The sequence below is a fragment of the Dreissena polymorpha genome, chromosome 7 (genome assembly GCF_020536995.1).
Source record: "Dreissena polymorpha isolate Duluth1 chromosome 7, UMN_Dpol_1.0, whole genome shotgun sequence".
Classification (NCBI taxonomy): Eukaryota; Metazoa; Mollusca; class Bivalvia; order Myida; family Dreissenidae; genus Dreissena; species Dreissena polymorpha.
Window position 1 is genome coordinate 106,309,415 of NC_068361.1, and position 22,022 is coordinate 106,331,436.

At 35.6% G+C, this 22,022-nt stretch overlaps 1 protein-coding gene across 1 annotated transcript in view; it reads left to right on the forward strand.

Moving 5' to 3' along the window:
* LOC127838456 (discoidin domain-containing receptor 2-like) overlaps positions 1–22,022 on the forward strand; it is an 81,976-nt gene that overhangs the window by 37,040 nt on the left and 22,914 nt on the right. The window contains 2 exon segments of the mRNA XM_052366244.1: positions 11,377–11,482; positions 19,801–19,942. Coding sequence (XP_052222204.1) covers positions 11,377–11,482; positions 19,801–19,942 — 248 coding nt within the window.

Below are 22,022 nucleotides of genomic sequence, written 5' to 3' on the forward strand. Positions count from 1 at the left end.
CTGTTTCTTATGAAAGGTGTTCTGACGGATTAAACAATTTCTATAAAATTACCCAATAGAAGCCATGAAGAAAATACAGTAAATATTTGTTTTTGTTAATATCAGTCATCGACTGTTTGGTCGAGAGCGGGTTCACAAGTGACTTTTTGCCTTATGAGATGAACCGACGGATTATGTAACATAATATCGCCCCCTTGGTGACAATGCTACCATGTCACATTGAAATTAGAAGGCACATGGCGCCTTTTTGCACCAATGGGGCGATACGCGCGGATGTCACCAGTTAGACAATATTTGTATTTACTGCATATTGGTAATTGATTGGTGGATTCAATGACCCTTCAGGGGTGTGATTTTTCCGCGGATCCGCGGATTTCCGCGGATCGGGTTGTCCCGGATGTCACTTCTGAGATTTGAGTAAATTCGTTTTAAAAAATGTGGGGGAGAGGGGCTACCACCGATTCCGCGGACGTATTTCATAAGCGGCCCGAAATATCCGCGGCCCGCGAAATCTCTCCGCATTTTACACTAATAGATTCTGCCTAAGCATTTTTAAAACGAGCCATATAATTGGCTGTCGTTTCCCAATCTTCCAATTAAAATCGTGTTCTTAAAATGCGCTCTGTGATTTGTTTGCAAATGGCGCCGTTGTGAAGAGAAAATTAAGATTATTGAAATAACAAATAGCAATCGAATAAACGACTGACATCACCTAGTCTGATAGGAATAATGAACTGTGTTTGTCAAAAAAAGACCACGTTTTAGATACAAGCAACACATATTTTGTTAAGAAATGTGCCCACTGAATTTGTGTCACGGAAACCAGTGTTTGCAAATTGGAGTTTAGTCTACTCGAGGAGTAAAACAATTTAGAAGAGTATCGTTCGAACATGGAAATAGACAAACATGATTTGATTTTTATATGTCTGTGGGTCTGTGTATAATCAGATTCATATGCATATTCTGCTTTATTATGTTTGTCACGCTGTTCAGTTAACTGAAATAGCTTTGAACTGAGTGAAGATGTGAAATGCAAGATATTGAAAGGTAAACAAATTAAATATATTAATTTAACTCAGTTAATACATCATTAACACCAGAAAAACACTCAAGTGTGTTTGTTTATATTTAGTCTATTAACTGTAATTCAATACATTGAAAAACTGCTGCTATTGATCACAATAAATACTTACTTAACAGTTTACTTTGCATCCTCAGTATGTTAAATGTGAAGTTTAACAGGTTTTTATAAAGAAATATTGTTATGAAGTTCAGAAAGTTGTTTATTTTAATGTCTGTTTTTATGTTTGTCATTTCGTTATGCGCGCCATTCGCGTAGTCAAAATCGGTCAACAGAATTTTCCTCCCCTCTGACTTTGCCTCAATCACACCCCTGCCCTTTCGAATTCACTTTCTTTCTTCACAAACGTGCATATAACAGGAATTAAAACGTTAGCGATACGAACACACGGGGGACGGACATTTGACACCCGCTAGATGTCCTATAATTCTGTAGTTCCGGACAGGATAATTACGGGCAAGGGTGATATTTTCCTCTGCTGATCTTGGACCGTCTTATTACAGTGTCAACAGGTTGTTTTCGAAAGCAAATTTGACATAAAAGCTTGGCGTTATTTAAATAAGTGATACCTCATTGGCAACAGATGTGTAGCCCCGGTGTCGAATTCTATCCAAGCGCGATAATTACAGCTTAGAAATTTAGCGACAACACCTATCAAATTGTGACAATGGCAGTATCCCACACCTTCAAGGATTAATTTTCAGCAATAAAAAATATTTCAATTTGCAAAGCGACTATGCTACTTTTTCGTTAAGAGTTTTAAGCTCTGAAGACGTCGAATGGTCTTTAAAAAAAATATTCGTAATTGTGGTCTGACAAAACTTGACAGTAGGTGGCATCGATTAAACCAAGCTGGTGACGTTTGATTGGCAACCTATGGTCAAAGGTGACGACACGAAGTAAAATAGTGTTAACTTGATGGATTTTTAATATAATATTATGTGTTTAGCTAAAATGCTTTTGATCAAGCGTTAGAACTTAACCAAAGAAGCAGAGATACGCTTAAATGTTGATTAACTAGAACATCTTAAGATACACTGCTAACGTCTATGTGCGTTTATTACCATTAACCCGGAGCCAACTTGTATATGCTCATACTAATTGTGACTTGAACAACTTGACTCTGACCCTTTTCAATGTTTTTAATTAACCCAAAGTTAATATATTCATCCGCACGGCTACACACAACTATACAATTTAGATACCGCATTCGATAAAAATGCAAGAGCACATAATTTTCAGTATAGCGCCTGATGACTAGTGAGAAAGGAGAGAAAGAAAACAAGAAGTTGTCATAGCTAGGCTTCTTGGCTCCTGGTTTCGTGTAACTGTCAGTAATAACAAAAAATATTCTGACAGGATATGGGTGGATGTGAGCTCGGATTAAAGTCAAAACCAAGCATCGTTGAGTTCATTATATCGTCACACAATTGTTATTGGCTTTATTCACGTTCGTGAACAAAAGCTTTTTTTAACATGAAACAAAGAAAGCTAAAATATGCGTACTAATGTATATCTTTGTTCTATATTGGATAATGAAATAATGTGTATTTTAATCTAATTGAAACCAAACTTTCTTATTTATTTATTTCATTATCTTTTAAGAATCATATTTTCTTATAAATCGATATTTGAAAGAACGATTGTTGTATTTCTGATTTTTCCAATCCACAGTTTTATACGAACTAGTTTTATTTTGGAGAAAATTGAAACAGACACGAAACTAATTCAATGATTGTACGAATTTTGTCCAATGAAATCTCAAAGCTGACGCCCATGTAAATAATACAAAGACCACATTGAACAAAAAGCTCTGATGAACGCTGAACGCTGCACGGGCCGTCACGTGCATGGCTTCCAACATGCTTGCTTTGACAGGTACACGTCAGGCAAACTTAGCGTCCGACGATTGGCGAACATCGCCGTCAATCTTCATTAGTCTGCACGGGAAAATCTAGATCGACTTACACGCGTTTTTCTTTCCTCGTCCGCCATTCCGTCGCTCCGTGGCGTATCTTTAGCGAATGAATATAAACTATTTCTGATGTATAATGCGATGGAAATGATATTGCTTTTATAGCAATGTGTAGAATCGTGAACGAAATTGCATCTCTGCGTGGTTTTACCTTACGTTTTATTAATGCACGCTGGAGGAAATTGCATGCTGGTATCTAGTGGTGAGAATCGTTTCCTTCCTTTCCACGTTGTTCACTAGCGCTTTTCCATTATTTATAAGTTAATAGTTTCAAACACTTCGTTTACTTAGCCATATTTGTTTTATTATTAATTGACATCTACCTGGTTTAGCCTGATAAAATTATTTTTGTCTGAAAATGGTAATTAAACCCGTAATACACTGGCCAACAAATAATGCAGCGCAATATTAAGTTATTAACACACAGCTTTGTTTTAAATCTATGTGCATATCAGAGACCATCGCAATTTAATTCAGCAGACTTGGGCAATAATGGTTCAATATGGAAATGGAAAGTTTGATATGAATTATTTCACACTAAACAACCAGACCTATCCGTCATTCACTATATACTGACTTTCATTAAAATCGTATTGACTTTGCATAATCTACACGACTCACTAGAAACAATCACCCCACTTCATTAAGTATTTATCAGCCATCGATTCTTTAAGCGAAAACAAATCGTAAAAAACACACAGACCCAAAGGTGACTCATTCGCTCTCTGAGACAAACGCAGTATACCTTTATTGTCATCACTACAGACAAAAGTATCGGATTGCTGGAGAGCCCAGAAACCTTCAGAAGTTTGTCAATTACTGCTTCCACATGTGCGTTTTAGAATTTTTATACGTCTCACATTAAACTCGGTAACCGAAGACTAAAGTTTTAATGAACACGGAGTGGCTGTTAGGATTTTTGAGAAGTCATAAAACCCTCCGCGGGTGCGCGAAAACATGCTAGCCGAAAAAAGTTTAAGACTCGCATAAATCATATCTAGTTTTGAAATTCCTGGTTTTATTGCTTCGTCTTGCTAGCTATGGATTGATGACAGATTTTGTCAAAGCTAAAGTCATTAATAACTCATAAACGAGTTGCGTTAGTTATATGCCTGGCCTGAAATAGTCGGAGGTCTCAGTAGGGTTCCAGCGAGATCGAGTCTTAATTGGAGCGAGAAAAGCACAGTGGAGCGATATTATGAATTGATAAACGATGTACAGAATGTTCATTACAAAAAACAATTTGCAGCTACCACACCAATGCCGTGACAGTAAAAAAAGCGACAATAACAATGCAATATAAAAGGGCATGTTGTTTTAACAAATAGGCAAAGCAAGGCAGCTTTGAACAACTGATGAAACCAATTATTATTATTTCAACTAACATTAATTGCACAATGATTTATTACTCTGGACGAGATTGGTAAGCGATAATCATCTTGTAACAATTTTTCACATAGGCGTAGCATCACTGTAATTTTATATGAGAAATACAATACATATATAACAAACCGAGGTTCATATATTTATAAGCTTAATTTGACTTTTGCCAAATAGCCGGATGTTGTTCTATTCATGTCTTGATGTCTTTGGCCTCACATTGGACAGCCATTGCAAAAAAGTTCATTCAAGTCGTATATTTTCACTATTCATCAAACTTCACACCGGGGCACTGTGAGAATCTAACCGCAAATTTACTTCAATAGAGAATCTTTCCTATTAAGGGGATTTAAAATCAATTAATTCGCCATCCATCGCGGGTTTGAATCCATGTTTGCGAAGGGTATGAAAAGGCTTACGCCTCATTTGCAAAAAAAGGTTTGATCGAAGGTTGACACCTTGCATCAAACCCTGTCTAAACGATTGCGAATGCATTAATAATAAATTCATACGAAAATATGTTATAAATCTATTGCTGTACAGGACACAGATGTTTGAAGCCTTTTAAAGAACTCTGCCTGATCGAATTCACACTGGTGGATTATTTACGGTCTGATTTTGAGCAATCTGTCAAAGGCGTTCTTCTGATCAAGAAGCAATGCGCATCTCCATGTGAGCAGGTTTCTGGTTGTACAAAGGCGTCTTTGTGTGAAGCACTTTAGAAAAGAAAGCAAGCAAGATAAAATTATTTCGTGAAATACGCACGTTGCTAGTTAAGCTAGCTCCTGTTGTTTTCTCATAAATGTTGAGCAATGGGCTATATAATATATCTGCATAAAGCAATTTTTAACGAAATAATTATAAAGGATAAAATCTGTTCAAAGCATGCTATGTGTACATTACTTTATACAGTATTGGTATTGTGTTTGAGAAATGCAATTTCTTCAACATAAACTCATTTTCTATATATTTTTATATGAAAGGGTGTAACGAAGTTAGGACACTATGTATTGCTTTTTAAATACATTTCCATGTAATTGTGTTTATTGTGACTATAAGTGAATGAATACTGTATAAAACTTTTAGAAATCATGTTTAAACAATCGTGTTTGCTTTATAATGTTGTTGCAATAATGTTTTCTAAATTATCATTGGGAAGGTCCTCAATACTTCATTATTTAGTTGTGAGTGAGTAGCACGCCCAAAGCAGCATCTGTCACGTTACATATCCGGCTCTTCATCTTTCTTTCAGCCGGGACATTTCTCACGTCCATGGGACCTCACCATATATCATAATTTACCATTGAGGATCCTTATGAGACTGTATGCTCTGTCATAAAGCAATATTGATAAATCTCGCGCGATCAATAGCCGGACTTATTCTTGTTTAACGCACTGGAAACGCCGCCCATTAATCATCTACATGGTCGTCTAAACAACAACGTTTGCCGTAAAGGTCACATAGTGACATTTTGAGAACAGATAATCGCTTAGTAATTTATACAATTTTAATCCAATTTATAGTATTCAAGGAAAATTACGCTCATTTGTGAACTTAGTTCGAGTTTTATCAGTAAACATTAAATACTAAATTGCATAAAGAAATAAAACGTAACATATTTGCAAACTCTTTTACTGACGAAATATGTAAAATTGTTTAAGGCTGTTTGATGACATTTTAATATAAACATCGATCTATCAATATCAAATTTGCAAAAAGCTTGTACGGATTTATGAGTGTTTGCAATAAATTCAGACGTAAGAGTTACGATCAAAAGGATGCATAAGTAATACGAGATTTATGCGAGCTATTCTCTCATGCATAATCATTGTACTCCATCGTAATGTTGCAGCTAATGCACCGTTATGATAATTCAGATGAAATTGCTGATGCCATGGTGACACGCATACATTAACGCACTTCCGGTTTGCTCGAAAACTGTTTCTGTCAACACAAGTGAAACAGATAAAAATTGAACATTTATGGACCGGGATCAAGTTTCTACGGAGAAGATTTTACGTTTCGTTTGACGATTGTATAATGCATCCATTTCATGTTATTAGACACATCTTCCGGTGTATCGTTGGCAAATGTCCTCTAGACGGTGATTTAAAGACATTAAACATTTGTTAATTAATGATTTATGCAGATGTGAGTTTAACGTCGATATTTCGATGGTGACGTTTTAAAAGGGAAATTAGTTCAAGCATGAACATTAGTTTATCCATTTATTCAGAGCCATTGATAGCTATGGAATTGGAACATAGATTGAATGATGTGCACGACCATTTTAAAGAATGGTCGGGAAACAATATTAACATTTAAAAGTTTGAGTTACATTATAATTAGAAATAACAATGCCGATATTTTTCGTACATCAGAATATTATTAGATATTACACACGCTTCGGTTTGCGGCGACCTTGTGTAAAAAAGATCATTATTACTATGTTCCTTTTATGTATTATGATTTATTGTATCTTTAACTGTGTAACATGGGCGTTGCTGGCGCTGTTTGCCGAGCAATTTGATTGCCAGTATCAATGCGACAAAACAGTATTTATGGATGAATAAAACGCTGCTTCAGTCTGCAAGAGAACGTTCTAGGCATGTTATTAATCTCTTCTTTAAGAACAATATAACTATGGCAATAAATTGGTATTTGACACCTTACCATACGCGGAGTCAGACTGGGTTTCTTCATCTCTTCATCTCATCTTTCGCGAGATCGCGTGCTAGAACGCAATGAAACCTAGTGTCTTGTGCCAATTGGACTTTATTTGAAAACATAATTACTTTTATTATGACTAATAGAGCCTCTATCTGGCATTATAAGTCTGTATATGGAGGGTAACATGTGTGTAAACTCTATTAAGACAGTTAATTGCGATATCACATTGCTGTGTATGTGTTCAAATATTTGTTAGGATTTGTAAGAATTGAAACTTATAAGATATTCCCAGGTAACGACGTTAAAATGAGCTCCAAGTTTATTGGATCAAACAACAACATCAACATTTAATTCTAATATAATAGCTCATGTGTTTGAAAGAAAAGGAACACTTAGTTCGACAAAAATATCCAATTTGTCCCTTTTAATTTACCATTTAGGAAAGCATTTGTTTTGTTACGTCTTCCCCAATCATTTTTGCAGACAGTTTATAAATTCAATTTCGTTTTCATGGAGAAATATCCTGTCTAATGCAGACTGAATTTTAGCGCTAAGTCGTCATTGTTTTAGACATGGCCCGACATAGCTGGCGTGTTGGTGTTACATTATGAGAGAGTTGTCAAAAACCATCAAACGTAATTACTTTTCCTGATATATTCTTGTATTTATAATGGACACTTAAGTCCTCTTCATCGTAATCGTGATTTCCAAACATCATCGTCGTCATCATACTCATCTCCACCATGATCATCGTCAAAATAATCATCAGAAACTAAGTAAACTCTTCACCAACAGCAAAGCATCTGTTTCTAAGATAAATCCATCGTTCTCATCTAAATTACATCTTCATCGTCTTCCTCATCTAAATCACCGAAATGGGAAAGGTCTCTAAAAGTGTCCAATTATTTTGCGTACGGGGCAATTATCGGCGTGACCCGATGAAACATTTCGTCCTTTCCGCCAAATTTCCGTTATCCATTTTTCTTTCCATCTGGTAAAACCATCACGGTCACCAAGAGGCTTGCTGTTTGGACCTAGGGAGCTTTGCTGTTGATTGACAAGCGTTGCTAATGACCCGGATTTGATTGACAAGATGGCGGCTTTCCTAATTTAGAACTGCCCTGTTTGGTATCATGGCTTCTTTATAATGGACATTATATGGCCGAAACTGACATAAGACTAATGGAAAATAGCGAGCTTTGGTAGCGTTTAATAAATATTTCCCTAGGATTTCAGAGAAAATCTGCCAACCTCATATGATACATAAACCTACTGGAATAATGAATAGTAATCTAGTAAGAGAAGTAAATACGATTAATTTGTTTCTACCGAAAGTCGACAAAATGCCAGATCGCCTGAATACCAGTACATTAAATGTCGTTTGCTTGGCGTTGAAGTTCGTAGAGAACATATTTGCATGTATTTTTGCATTTAAATATTATAATGAAATATTATAATGAGATCCATTTATATTATAAAGAAGTAAGCATATGAAAATTATATATGCAGGATATGACATTCCATTGAAGGTGACAAATAAGCGATTTGTTGCTTTCGCGTTATTATCAGGATGATACATATTTCATAAATATTCATTCAATAGTAGTTAGTATACCGACAATCAGTATTAATTCTGCATTTAGTCCCCATTGACAACACATCATGCAACAAAACACAGAAAACACAGTTGCACTTGTTATGTTGAAATGTAAACTTCCTCTGCTCAAGTGCTTTAAGCAGTTACTTGCTAATCTGACATGATAATCCGTAAACAACATCTTGCTGAATGCCGTGATCTGGCGCCAGTGTTCACTCGAAGTGGCGTTTTGCGGCGATGTTAGACAAAAATCCATTTTCGCTTTCGAAGTGGTTTCTTTAGATATCTAAGTATTTTTAAAATCGAGTGTGATTTAAAATTATTTAATATTTTATGGACATAGTGCTCACAGTCGCTTAATAGTGCATGCGTATGCATGTAGAGATTTCTTTGACATGCGCGTCCAATGTGTTATATGCTTATATATGTTTACTCTAATCTAGTATTGACCTTAAATATGTGTCAACCGTTGACTTAACCACTGCAAAAAACGCAAACTATAGCGTTATTGGAAACTGTTAACACCCCCAGCACATACGATTAAGTATTTTGCGAACAATTATTTTCATAGCCGATTACTGCTGTTACCGTCTTTATAAGTGTTCTTATTTACAGCCACGAAAATGTCTCATGTACTATTCAAACCGAATGATAAAGGTCCCTTACGTATTTGAAACAAAACAATAATGTTCAAAAATAGAAATTAACGATAAACACAAAAACATTCTTGTAAAATTTGATGTCAGAATGGGTTTCCCAGACTGTCCGTCTGTTAACACATTGTTTCAAGTCAATATGCCATTTGTTTACAAAATTATTCGATTAAATCTCGCCGAATCTTTCGACAGAGTTGATGTTGATCATTTAGATACAGGATATATGACGTTTTGGCGTTCATGTTTTTCGTCTGCAAGATAAAACAAAAAGCACAGCCATACTGCGAAGCGTATCTTTCATTTCATATTTTCATGAAAGTTGTCATATAAAACATTATTAAGTTCTTTTACTTCGTTATTAAACAGCTTCCATTTACGCTAACACGTCTAAGACAGTAAGTTTTTTCAAGCGAATGTCGAACGGTTCATGTACACTGTCTAAATCAACTATACATATAGTGAATAACATGGTCATGCTCTCTAACTGACGCGTATCTTGACAGTTTTATAAGATCTTTGCATACACCTCTTTCTCTATTAAACGATGATTATAAATATGTATACTCAAAGGGGCGAAAACTAGCCCGCTATTTTATTTAGGTCTTTCGAAGAAATAGAAAACACAAATTTACCGTTTCTAGAACACTCAGTAACGTCTCAATTCCAAGACTGCTCAAACAAAACGCCTCTGATGAAAGACATCGTAATTACCTTCGTAAAGCGCATCATTGGCCAGCCAATTGCTCATGAAATTGACGTATCAGCGTAAAAAAATACACATTCTCCAAGTGTTTCTCCGTTTAAGCCTTTGCATTGCTCTTAAATTTGTATGGCATATTTATTGTTCTTTTCTCTTGGTTGTTAAAGGCAAGGTGATGTATTGTTCTCGTACTTATTATCAGCTATGTTTTCGGTAAATTTAACATGCTTAGAGGGTTGAAAGACGTAAGTGCCTTTTAGTTGAATCGACGAAACGTTCAGAGATGAGGCGTATGCGTAATAAATGAGGACTTCACATACGAGTATATTACTGTGTCTGTTTCACGTATCACAACATGATAGAAACCCATAAATCACGCTTGTTTAATGAGCCGCCTGGTTTAAATGCAAACACCATATACAATCTTCACTGTTGTTTAAATGCACAAGATATATATGAAGTAAACACCCATACCTCCCAATATATTACAAGCTATCCTACTATTGTATACAACGGACGATATGTGCTGAGTTAACATACAGAAGGCTTTATGATTGTTATAAATGTAATTAATTACTTGATGACATTTGAAAAGCTCTCATTTGATAAATAGTAAAGAGCGATAACAACGCTTTGTTGAAAAAAAAACACCCACAAATACACTCTTGTAAATTAAAAGCAACATCATAAAGCATTAATTTCGCTTATGAAAACCATTTAGGATAGGTTTAATGTTTGCATTAAAGGCGGCGATTGGGCGCTTCATATACTTGTAACTTTCAAAAGAGGCTGTAGTTATCCATTTTAGATTGCATGATGCGTTTTGCGTCTTCATTTGCGCTTTCAGAGACACGCTTTTGATTTAAGTACTTTTTGCCATAAGCGTCTACCAATAGAATGTGGCTGATTTATTTTTATATTAAGTGTCACGAATGATTTTTCCCACGCGTGTTCTGGCGCACATTTCCTTATTCTGTATGTTAAAATAAATCATAACCCATACACAGATTGCCTGTCGTGTGAAACCACTCTCTGCTGTTGTTTTTGAAACATATTTCACACTTTCCTTACAGTTTATATTCAATATTCAGGATCTCCTCATTTATTAGACTTGTCATTATACTTGTTTTTATGCGCATTTTGATATGAACTTTACGCACACAATGCACTGAATTGCATCATAATTTTCGACCATCTACTTTGGTAACATAATGCGCATTTGTTATCGAAGAGTTCATAGCCATTTGTGTGTATCCGATTTGAAATGTGATTAGAATACCAACAATTTTAACGTGTTCCTATTTATCTGCTTACAGCCACATGCCATGCCCAACTCGGGATGGAGGACAACAGGATCCCGGATGAGGCTCTCACCGCAAGCTCTACACACAACCACAAGTCCGTGGGGCCACACAACGCCAGGTACGTGTTGACATGTTTACGTGGGGCCTGTACGTTTGGTACGGGATATTGCATATGGCAAGGCTAAGCAACACATACGTTGCTCTGAATTACATCCTACGATTGAGAAGATAAATGGTTAATACATTTAAATGTAGTCGCTTGTTTGCAGATTGGTATTACGATAGTATGAGCTTATTATTTAATTCACACTGGGTTGTGTGTGTGAAAGTTTCTGGGTACATTGTTTTTTTGTTGTGTCATAATGACCAGTTTACACACCCATTTTAAATCATTTTAAGAAGATTTGTTTTGTGTCTCACTGTTTGACTATTGATTCCTTGATGTTTCACTTTGTTTGTATTTGTGCTGTCTCTAGGTCTTTTGTCAGACTGTTTGGTAATCAGTCACTTTCCATAAAATTAAGATCTTCGTGTCATAAAAAGGTTTCTCTCAAGCTGTTGCAGCTGAAATTTCAAATTGTTTAACCGTGCAAAAACATTTAGTATGAACATAAATGACTTGGTATAAGCTAGAGTTTGGTGGACTTTCAAATGCGGCTGCTACTTCCATGTTACCAATCAACAGTAGATGCGTTTGGTCTAATTTGAAGTTTAAGGGCCATTGAATATAGTGAATCCTCACTTCCACCTATCTACAATTTCGTGCTGATTACACATCGCCATATACGTCAATCAAATATATTACATACAGCGATATAAAATTAAAATATAACCTAATTATCGTTGCGTTTAGCGGTTAAACCGTTCTGTACCAAGAAATTATGTATCATGCGGGAAACTATTTCTAAAGACACGCATCTTTAAAAAGTAATTTGCTGACAAAGTACAGACGTTCACAAATTCTTTCGAAACATTTAATTGAAGGAATAGTAATATTTAAATACTCATTATTATTCCTACGATAATGTGTCATTATGAATAGAAATAATTGTGAATTTGGCCATTTCCGTTTAAGAGCACATCAATACTTCAAATTCCTCTTAATATTGTCTCTCCATCATAATCAACGTTGGCATAATTATAGCAATTTGCATGATATCCATAGACGATGTATGGGGAATTTTAGATCCCGACATACCAGCAATTGTGGGACACCACAATTGTCATTCCTGCTTCTCCGTAATTACCTATACCCTAATTGGGCGATAAAACGAATATGCCCATTCGCCAAAGAGGAGAATCATGTAGCTATTGTTGGCGCGCGGCACTTTTTACCAAGAATCTTAATTAGTCGTCATAGCAACGCGATATTAAAATTGACAAAACACCTGGTAGAGAAACGGTAGTTGGTCCACGCAATAGATTGTTGTAATATCGATGATCGATACTGCCTTTAGATGGATACGTTCTAAAGGCATCAGAGTCTGAAAGTTACCTTTTCAGTTACTCTGTTGGAATTCAACGACAAATCTAGAGGGGAATTTAGCGTGTTTCATTTTGTTAATGAATTATGCAGTAACGAAATTTCTTATCGGAAAATGGTCCTTTCGATTACAGAAGCTCTTTCCACGCACTTTGGTTAATTTCGTTCATATCATTGAATCGAATCTTACGAAACATTGAGTTAAGAACATCGCAAATCAAGCATTTCATAAAGATCTTTCATGGCAAATACAAACATGTATGTTCGTGTCAGTAACATTTGGTATTGCATATGTATATATGTAGGTTTGACATATACTTGTTCATCCTAACTCGAACATAATGCGAATGTATATATGTTTACCATATATCATATATAGCACAATACCAGTGTATATGACCCTGCAAATATTGGTTGAATGACAGTCTCGTTTAACTCCGTGGACGTGCATGCTAATAAACAGACATTGGTGTTACATGAATTGTCCATTGTGAATGTTAACTTTTTTTCTGTCTTAGTTGTCTTCTGACTAATCCAATTCCCATGGCAATTCATGAATCAGCGCTTCAATAAAACGTTAAAATATATCTGGAAATGGGCTATTGTAAAAGTTAATTGCAATTATGCATGCATGTTTTAATTACATTTGCAGCTATTTTTGCGTAACCCAACGGTCTGTTGCACTCTTCAGGTCGGTCTTTTGGAAAGACAATGTGTTCACTTCATGGTGACTGAATTCATAATTTCATAATTTCCAAGTAAGTGTATCACGTGTAAGTCATAACGTTACAAGACATCATCTCAAATAATCTAAAAGATATTTTCGCAAGTTTCATTTACTCAAAATTGTCTACAAAGCGCATGAAGGCCAGTCCGACGGGCATCTTAAGCGTGTAGAAAATGCATTTTCTCGCAAAGCTCGTGCATTGTACACAATGACTTATGAATACCACAGTGTCAGCTACACAGATTATTGAGTTTCAGATATTAGAAACGAGAGCCTATCACGCATTGTATTGCACAATTGTAAGAAAAATCGCAGATTCACATCAGCAACATTGTCGTATAGGCATTGTAACAATCAGTGATATGCTGCGAATATCTTGAACACTTTTGGTTAATATGGAAGGTATATATCTTTGGATGATACATGGCCTTTGTTATAAAAAAGCACACACCAAATGACTCCAAGAATGCCAACGGAAAACGCGCAGCAAGGCAAGTTGTGTGACAAGCCAGTGTATTGGAATTTGTGCCCGTTATTTTATTAACAATCATGGTACACGCGTCAACGTTCATTCGAAATTGATTCTATGATTGAAGATCGCTGTCAGGCAGGAAAATGAAAAGTAGCACGTGATCAATCGGTGCTGCAAGAATAATAACTCGTAAACGTCGCAACTGCTTTTGCGGATATTTTATACGGCGTTCATGATAGATGGTCTCCGGTAGAAACAGATAAAGAAAAATATTTAATTTATTGAATAACGATGTATTTATGACAAAAATGTAATATATCGTGTTAAGATATTCAATAAATAGGCGTATGTAAAATGCCACGGAGATACAATTCAAGCCACAACAATATGAAACCACTACGCCTTTGAAAAAAATGTATTTTCTCAATTATTGCAGAATATCGAATTTTAATTGTATTGTTCAGTTTATTTAACAGAATATGGTATCCATCCACTATTGGAATTGTTTGTGTTGATAAATGGCAGTTTTGCTTCTCGTTTTTGTCTTCCATGTGTCATTTACCAAGTAAAATTAATACTCATGTGTTATATTCTAAAAATAGTTCAAAATACACCACCTTTTGTTTTTGTATCCGGAACGCAGCCCCACGCACGCTCACCTCGTCAGATTATACGCTTATTGCTCATAATAACCAAATCAATCTCGAGATTAGATCAGATAAATTATCATAACTTTGATCGTTTTTTTATGACTGCGTCAAAAGCTGTCACAAATTGAGGCGTATGATAATTCATTGAGTTTATTCAATTGCACTGCCTACCTCAGCTGTAGTTTTGTAACAAACACGTTGTTTTAATTTGTTTGAGTAACAGATTTCCATGATTATGTTCACTCTCATGGGGAAAATATTTCTGGCATAAAAACAATTTCACTAATTAATTGAAAAACGCAGGGCCAACTTCAGGCAACTTACTGTAGCTATTATAGCGTTTGTTTGGTGGTGAATATACCCGGTACTTGTGTGATTGTTTAGAGCTATAGGCAATACACCAGTCAAAATTCTAAAAAATACTGATAAAAGAGCATTACGCTCATAAGTTATATAACTTAGCAGCGAACCAGATTATTACTGTATTGCAAATTTCATAATCCACCTGCTATTTGCTCATTATCATACTGTTCATACAATGCTGTGGTATTTTATTGCACACAATATAAAATATATGATTCGGATATGAAAACCCAGGATATTGAAATACACAAACCTATATTGATTAAACAGTTTCTAAATTTAAATATTGCCGTCTAAACATTTTAATATTGTATTATTTTTATTAAGCCCCATTCTTCGTGATTCGATCAGATATGCTCTATTGAAAGAAACTTTATTCAGCAAAATGCGAACAACTTGTCCGGGGTCTATGCTTTTTAAAAATATGTTCAGTTGACACGGACATTTTACATCTAGATAACTCGGAATCAGCTAGAAACTTGTATTCGTTGTGAGAAATGAAGACGTTTCATCACGACAAGGACCCATCTGCGTAAATTGTCAACGACGGGAAAAATAGTTTTGTTTTGTGACTTGGCAGAAAATGGAGCAATGATTTAGATTTATTCCAATTGACACATAATACGGCGCCTTTTTCGTATGCTAAAATGTTTGCATCTAATGTGAAGGCAATATGTACGTTTTACCGTCCTGTTTAAACGGTAACAAAAGGAAAACTGTACACATGTTTTTAGTTAAACAATTAGCGTTTAATTACAAATTAAGAATTATGTATTTATAATGCAACTCACATCGACTTTAAATGAAGTATGGAGTAATGTCACTTCTAGCATTTCAACAAGTGTTGGCATAAGTCAGTTCTAATGTATTATTTGGATGTATGCATTCTTTAAGTTGCCCATTGTACGTTACTGCCGAGACCACACTGGCGTTATGCTGCAGATCTCAATCTTCTAATCAAAATGACAGGTTGCAGAGTTTTGCATTACCCCCCTCAGCAATGGTTATTTAAACAATAAGCATCCAATTCATCGGGGGAATGCAGAAACAAACGTAGCGTTTAATTGGAACGAAAGCTGCATTTTGCTTCAAATCCCTCAACAAAGTATTCTATTGTCTTTTTATGTTTAACGGCGTTCGTAAAACGCGTACTTACTCATCCATTCTTATTTCCGGTACACCATCCTTTTGTGTTTCTTGTACGGTTTTGTTTCACTTGAAACAGAGGCTTATAATGTCATTAAGAAAATCGATAGTCATTTAAAGTCTTTGACAGTGACATTAAAACTGCTTCCTACTATTCCTTAATGTTCTTTGTGTCAATAATTAATTTAAGCCGAGACATTTATATACGACGAGAGGTTTTTGTCTTCCTAATCTAATCGTGTTTCAAAGGAGATGAATGCCCTATGCGCCTTAGCATGGGACTGCCCAGTTTGATTATGGAACGTACGATTATAGGGAAACGACCGCATTGTCGGCTTAAATGCTTTTTATATAATCTCTCTTTGTTTAAACAGCTTTAAATATATATCATGAAAATAGACATATACAGAACTATTTTAAATTGTTTTGACCGCCGTAAAGAGTTGGAAGTAGTATACATTAGTCAAACTATCTTGGTAGTTTTATTGAATAAATTGTGAAGCAAGCAGCTGTTGAAATGTTAACGTATGACATTTCTGGAAAACGTATATTCATGTTGCTTATTTAAAAACCGGGGGCTTATTCATAGTGACTACATTTTAAATGACATTTTTCATCATAAACGACAAAAACGAATACACTGAACTAAAGAAGTCATCATTTTACAAGGACTGAACGGTATTCATTCATAAAGGCTTCGTATAATCTTATATTGAGAAGTCTATATTGTTCGACCGTCTATTAACTCTCCCTGTATTGTATTTTGTGCTGTTATATCTTGTTAGGAGAAATAATTGCATTCAACGATGCAAGCGATCCAATTCTGCCCAACAACTTGAGCGTCACAAAAAAACTTATTACATCTAGCATCGAGGCCTGGAAAGCTTTTGTCCTCGCAGACAATTTTCATTCCCAGCGCCAGGCACGTTGGCGTCCCCGACACAAATTCCGAAACGTGATTAACCCCATTGTCATTGGATGGAATATTGAAGGTTCGATTGAAAAGCTGTCAGTCATACGAAGCTGGGTTTGATTGCTACGAAAATAGTGAAATACGCTTTTTTCTCGACGGCTATCAAATGAACATCTATCAGAAATGAGAGAACTATTGCGCGGCATGACAGCTCAAATATGCTCGGAAATTTGGCGCGTTATTTATATGTCTTGGATCATATAAATGATCGATTTGTAATTGGCAATTTCAGAACCAATCCTTTCTGGATAAATACACGTTCCAAATCATAATAAAGAATGTTGGTGACGTGTCATAAATTGATTAATTAAACATCGTATAAATAGTATGATGCCGTGTGCAAACCATACACAATATATGTATTGGAATTCGTACTGGTAGTGTATTGCTTCCTTTAACAGATGACAAAGATATGTCTTCACCTTAATAATAAAATCGCACCAAGGTCAACATCGTGTTTCATATTACGAACAGGTTGACGCCTGGGAATGGAATGCATGTTTTTCCTGCATTCTATCAACGAAATATAAACTTAAGTACATTACTGAAAAAATAAAAAAAACAAAAAACATACGCGCTCAGTGGACACGTTAATAAGATCTCTTGTCATAAATGAATTGAATTACGCTCATTCTGGTTAAAGAAACACTGTGCCGAACTGACACTTAACTGCTTCAAATTGAATGTGCCATTCCAACTGCTCCATAATCAATGAAACAATATCTGTTTTTGCACAGGAGCCGATAAGAATCAAATTCCATTCAGCAGTCTTGTTTCTGTTTCTGTGCTTAGATCTGTTGGTTTGCATGCATTCAGAATTCCGCCAAAGGGTATATAAAACAATTAGATGTAATAGGAACCTTCTTGTTTATGCATTTCTGACACATTCCTCCTGCCAAACCATTAAATACACCGTTTCCTGTGGTATATTGCATCTAACAGGCAACATGATTTACTTTGTATGCAAAACTCATACATGTTAGCCTTGTTCACATTGTTTCAGTCATACTTTCATGCTGATACAAGTTTAAATGTTGTTTAGGGCGTAATGTATTCAGATGAATCTCAATTTTCGAACAAATAATATTTGCATACAGACATTATTAGAGTTGAAACTGAGTTATATTTGCGCTGACGTATTAATTGCTTATATCTATTCCGGACAACAAAGTGTCATTTCGTTTTGAATGTTTAGCCATTAGCTTTCTAAGTTAAACACGTTTTTTCTTGCACCAACAATGGATTGTTCAGATCTGCTGTCGCTTTCGTGTCTGACTAGTACTCTTGTAAAAACGAAATTAAGTACTTTGCTTCAATTATTTTGTACATTAATTAGATAAGATTTTATTTGTTCTAAGTAACTTTAGCTATATTTGTTACAAATAAACTGCATATGTTGTCGTCGAATAGGTCTATAAACGGACTTTAAGGTGTTTTTTTTTAATAAAAATTATGACGTTGAAACCATACGTCTTGAAACAAACTTAGATTCAATGAACTTATATATATTTTTTTATGATCGTTTTATCCAACCCAGCGATGTCGCAATAACTTTGTTGCCGTGCGTTGTGTAAGCATCTTAGTGCTCACTCATTGAACCTGCATTGATCCAAATCATGCAAGTTAATAGCTTCCGGAACATGCTAGAAAAACTGAAGCAAGAAAAACCTCGAGGACTTGCAGTAAAACCCCAGATGTTATTACAGAGCAGGTGTTATCGCGCTCACTGTATTTCTGTAGATTTATGCTGAAAACTAGATGCATTTGCAACTGTCTGCTGTCTGCGAAAGTTGTTTATTCTTTCATGAGCCATGTTTAAATGTTTGTAGTAACAAAATCGTTTTTTATTCATTGAATTTTCCGGAAACGTGTCATTGCTGTTCTGGTTTCGTGTTTGCATACCTAATGTATGAGCTTTAAAACTGTTCCAGAACCGTTTAAAAAAGAATAATACTAGCGAAGTTAAATAAATCGTACGTTAAAATATAACAAGTTTTGCGCCTATTGTATTTAATTTATTGAGGAATATTTATATATAAAGAATATGAAATTCCATTTGCATCAGTATGAGTGCAGCACGAGGGAGTTTATCAATGTCATGTGACCGTTTGTTATAGCATTACGAAATTGTCATAAGGGGCGGTAACATTACTATTGAGAATTTTCTACAGGTGCTTGATTACCTGCCTATTATATTTTACCTTTGCTTGTTGATGACAGTTTCCATTGGTATTACTATTATTACAGATATAAAGGGAATTAAACTCAAAAATCAAATTGACTCCACTAATGCTGATAAATTTAAGAGCATGCCAAAAGAATGTCTGCAGATACTTTTTATTTTATACACCTATAATATGATCTTGTATAAAGACAACCATAGATTAATCTACTTTGTTATGTATTCAACACATTCGGATATTTTAAAATTACGGGAGAACGACACTGCAACAAGCATTATTAGGAGAGGAATTCGTGTCCGCATGTCTTTCATTTAGGATTAATGCCCAATTGTCAGTACACTACAACAAAGTACATTAATCACGGCAATTATTATAAAAGCATTATTAAAACAAATACTAGTATTGTAGATGCATAATAATTATAATCTGCTCATTCCAGGATACGCCAAGAGAAAAATGGCGGTGCTTGGTGTCCAAATGGCTTCGTGACCAAAGACTCCTATGAATACTTGCAGATCGACCTTGGCAGACTGATGGCGATCACCAAGGTCGAAGTACAAGGTCGATTTGGAAATGGACAGGTATGTTCGCATTTTCTAATTATTATGCACATGAGATTTAAGTAGAAGTTAGTATGATTATTATTGTGTACCCTTTAAAGAACGGTTTCACTATATTGAGGTCCAAAGCCGATTCAAAAACTTTTCAGGTGTGGAAAATCAACAGATGGTTTGTTATCTTGAATAACATATCAATCGGCCATGCCGATTTGATTAAAGTTCAAGGTTCATTAAATGGCGAGTGTGTATTTGTTTATAAAGGTCTATTGAAATAAGGTGTCGTTTTCCTATCACATTCTCCTGACAGAGAAAAGTGACAAAATCATGCAATACGAGTTTATAAAAATAAAAACACCAACACTGACATAGCAAGGCATACCCTACATATGAGCCTCGCTCTGGGAAATAGGGGCTTAATGCCTGAACGTAAAATGTTGTCCCCGATTAGTCTGGTCAGGCCACACAGTCTACCGGTAATCTGAATCAGTGACGACCCTTTCCACCTTAAATGGATTTATAGACGTTCTGTTAGAACAAGCAAAGTGTCGTCCCCGATTAGCCTTTGCGTACTGCACAGGTTAATCTGGAACAACACTTTACCCACTTGCATTAATCCCTTGTTTTCCCCAGAGAAAGACTCTTAATAATCTCCAATGGCCCTGATCTGTATCTGTAGCAGACCCTCTACTGCACCTGATAATGGCTCCAATGGCCCTGATCTGTATCTGTAGCAGACCCTCTACTGCACCTGATAATGGCTCCAATGGCCCTGATCTGTATCTGTAGCAGACCCTCTACTGCACCTGATAATGGCTCCAATGGCCCTGATCTGTATCTGTAGCAGACCCTCTACTGCACCTGATAATGGCTGCAATGCGCGCCATTCACCAATCATACTAATTGATCTTGATATTGCCTAATTACTCGCGATACCTGCTATATCTGCTAGAAATCATCTCTTCTGGTCCCGTCTGATCATTTGTAATAGTAATGGTTTTTCTGCAAGAAGGCACATTTACCAGATAACATTTTGTAGAAAAGTGCATATGCATTATTGTATTTTAAACTTGTCGTCGAGATTGAATTTTTCAAACTAAATCATAATTGACAACAAAAGTGTAGCAAACTAACATAGATCATATAATAATACAATGTAGAATTTCGTCAAGCTTAAGCATCAAATGATGTTGTCTTGACAAAAACCATTTACGTCTTAGTTCTGAGCTTGAAAGGGAATAAAACAAAATAATGGAGAATAATGTCATCTTTCCATCACCGCCAATCTCATTTAGTTTCAACATTGCCTGTGGAAAATCCACGCTTCAAGGCGCAATTACGACGTGATTGGAAACTAACAAGGACTTTGTAAGACGACGAACAAATCCTGAGGCCTAAGCGCATTGATTTTTCCGGAGAAAACATTTTCTCTTTCAAGCATTTTTGTCTCGTACGAACCTGATGTTGGGAAATTGACAATAATTACGAAGCCATCGCTGTGTCAGTGTTAAAATCAGAGTTCCCCGCAAGACAGGAGATATTAATGATTCTTATAAGGCTACCGTCATGCCAAGGGATTCCTAATTGAAAATTGCCATACTCGGCGTTTTCTTCTCTAATGGGCATATATAGAACCTGATAATGTGATGTTTGAAGGGTTGCTTAGATATAGCAAGATTGAATCGCCCGAAGGCGTAGGTTTCGCAGACATCTTAGCTGGTCATAACGCCGTTATTCTGAAACCTATGAGGAACGTTATTGCTTTCTGAAAACCTATAAATGTACACGGATCTTAAGTGCGAATATGTAAGTTACAGCGATATGTTTCAATATGCAGACATTCGTTTATGTCGAATTCAACACCATTATTCAACAATATAAACGCAGTTTTTATCATTATCATGTTATTACAAAACGTTAAAATTTTAAACATATCTACTTTTATCATGCGCGTAGTATAAACGTTCTCGGAGCTAGAGACACGTTATTTATTTAAATTTTATTTATCTATATAAGACGCAATATAAACACTTTAAGGTCGCTTCATCTCATCCAAACAAACCAAAATAGATATAAAATCCACATACGTAAATCTAGTACTTGC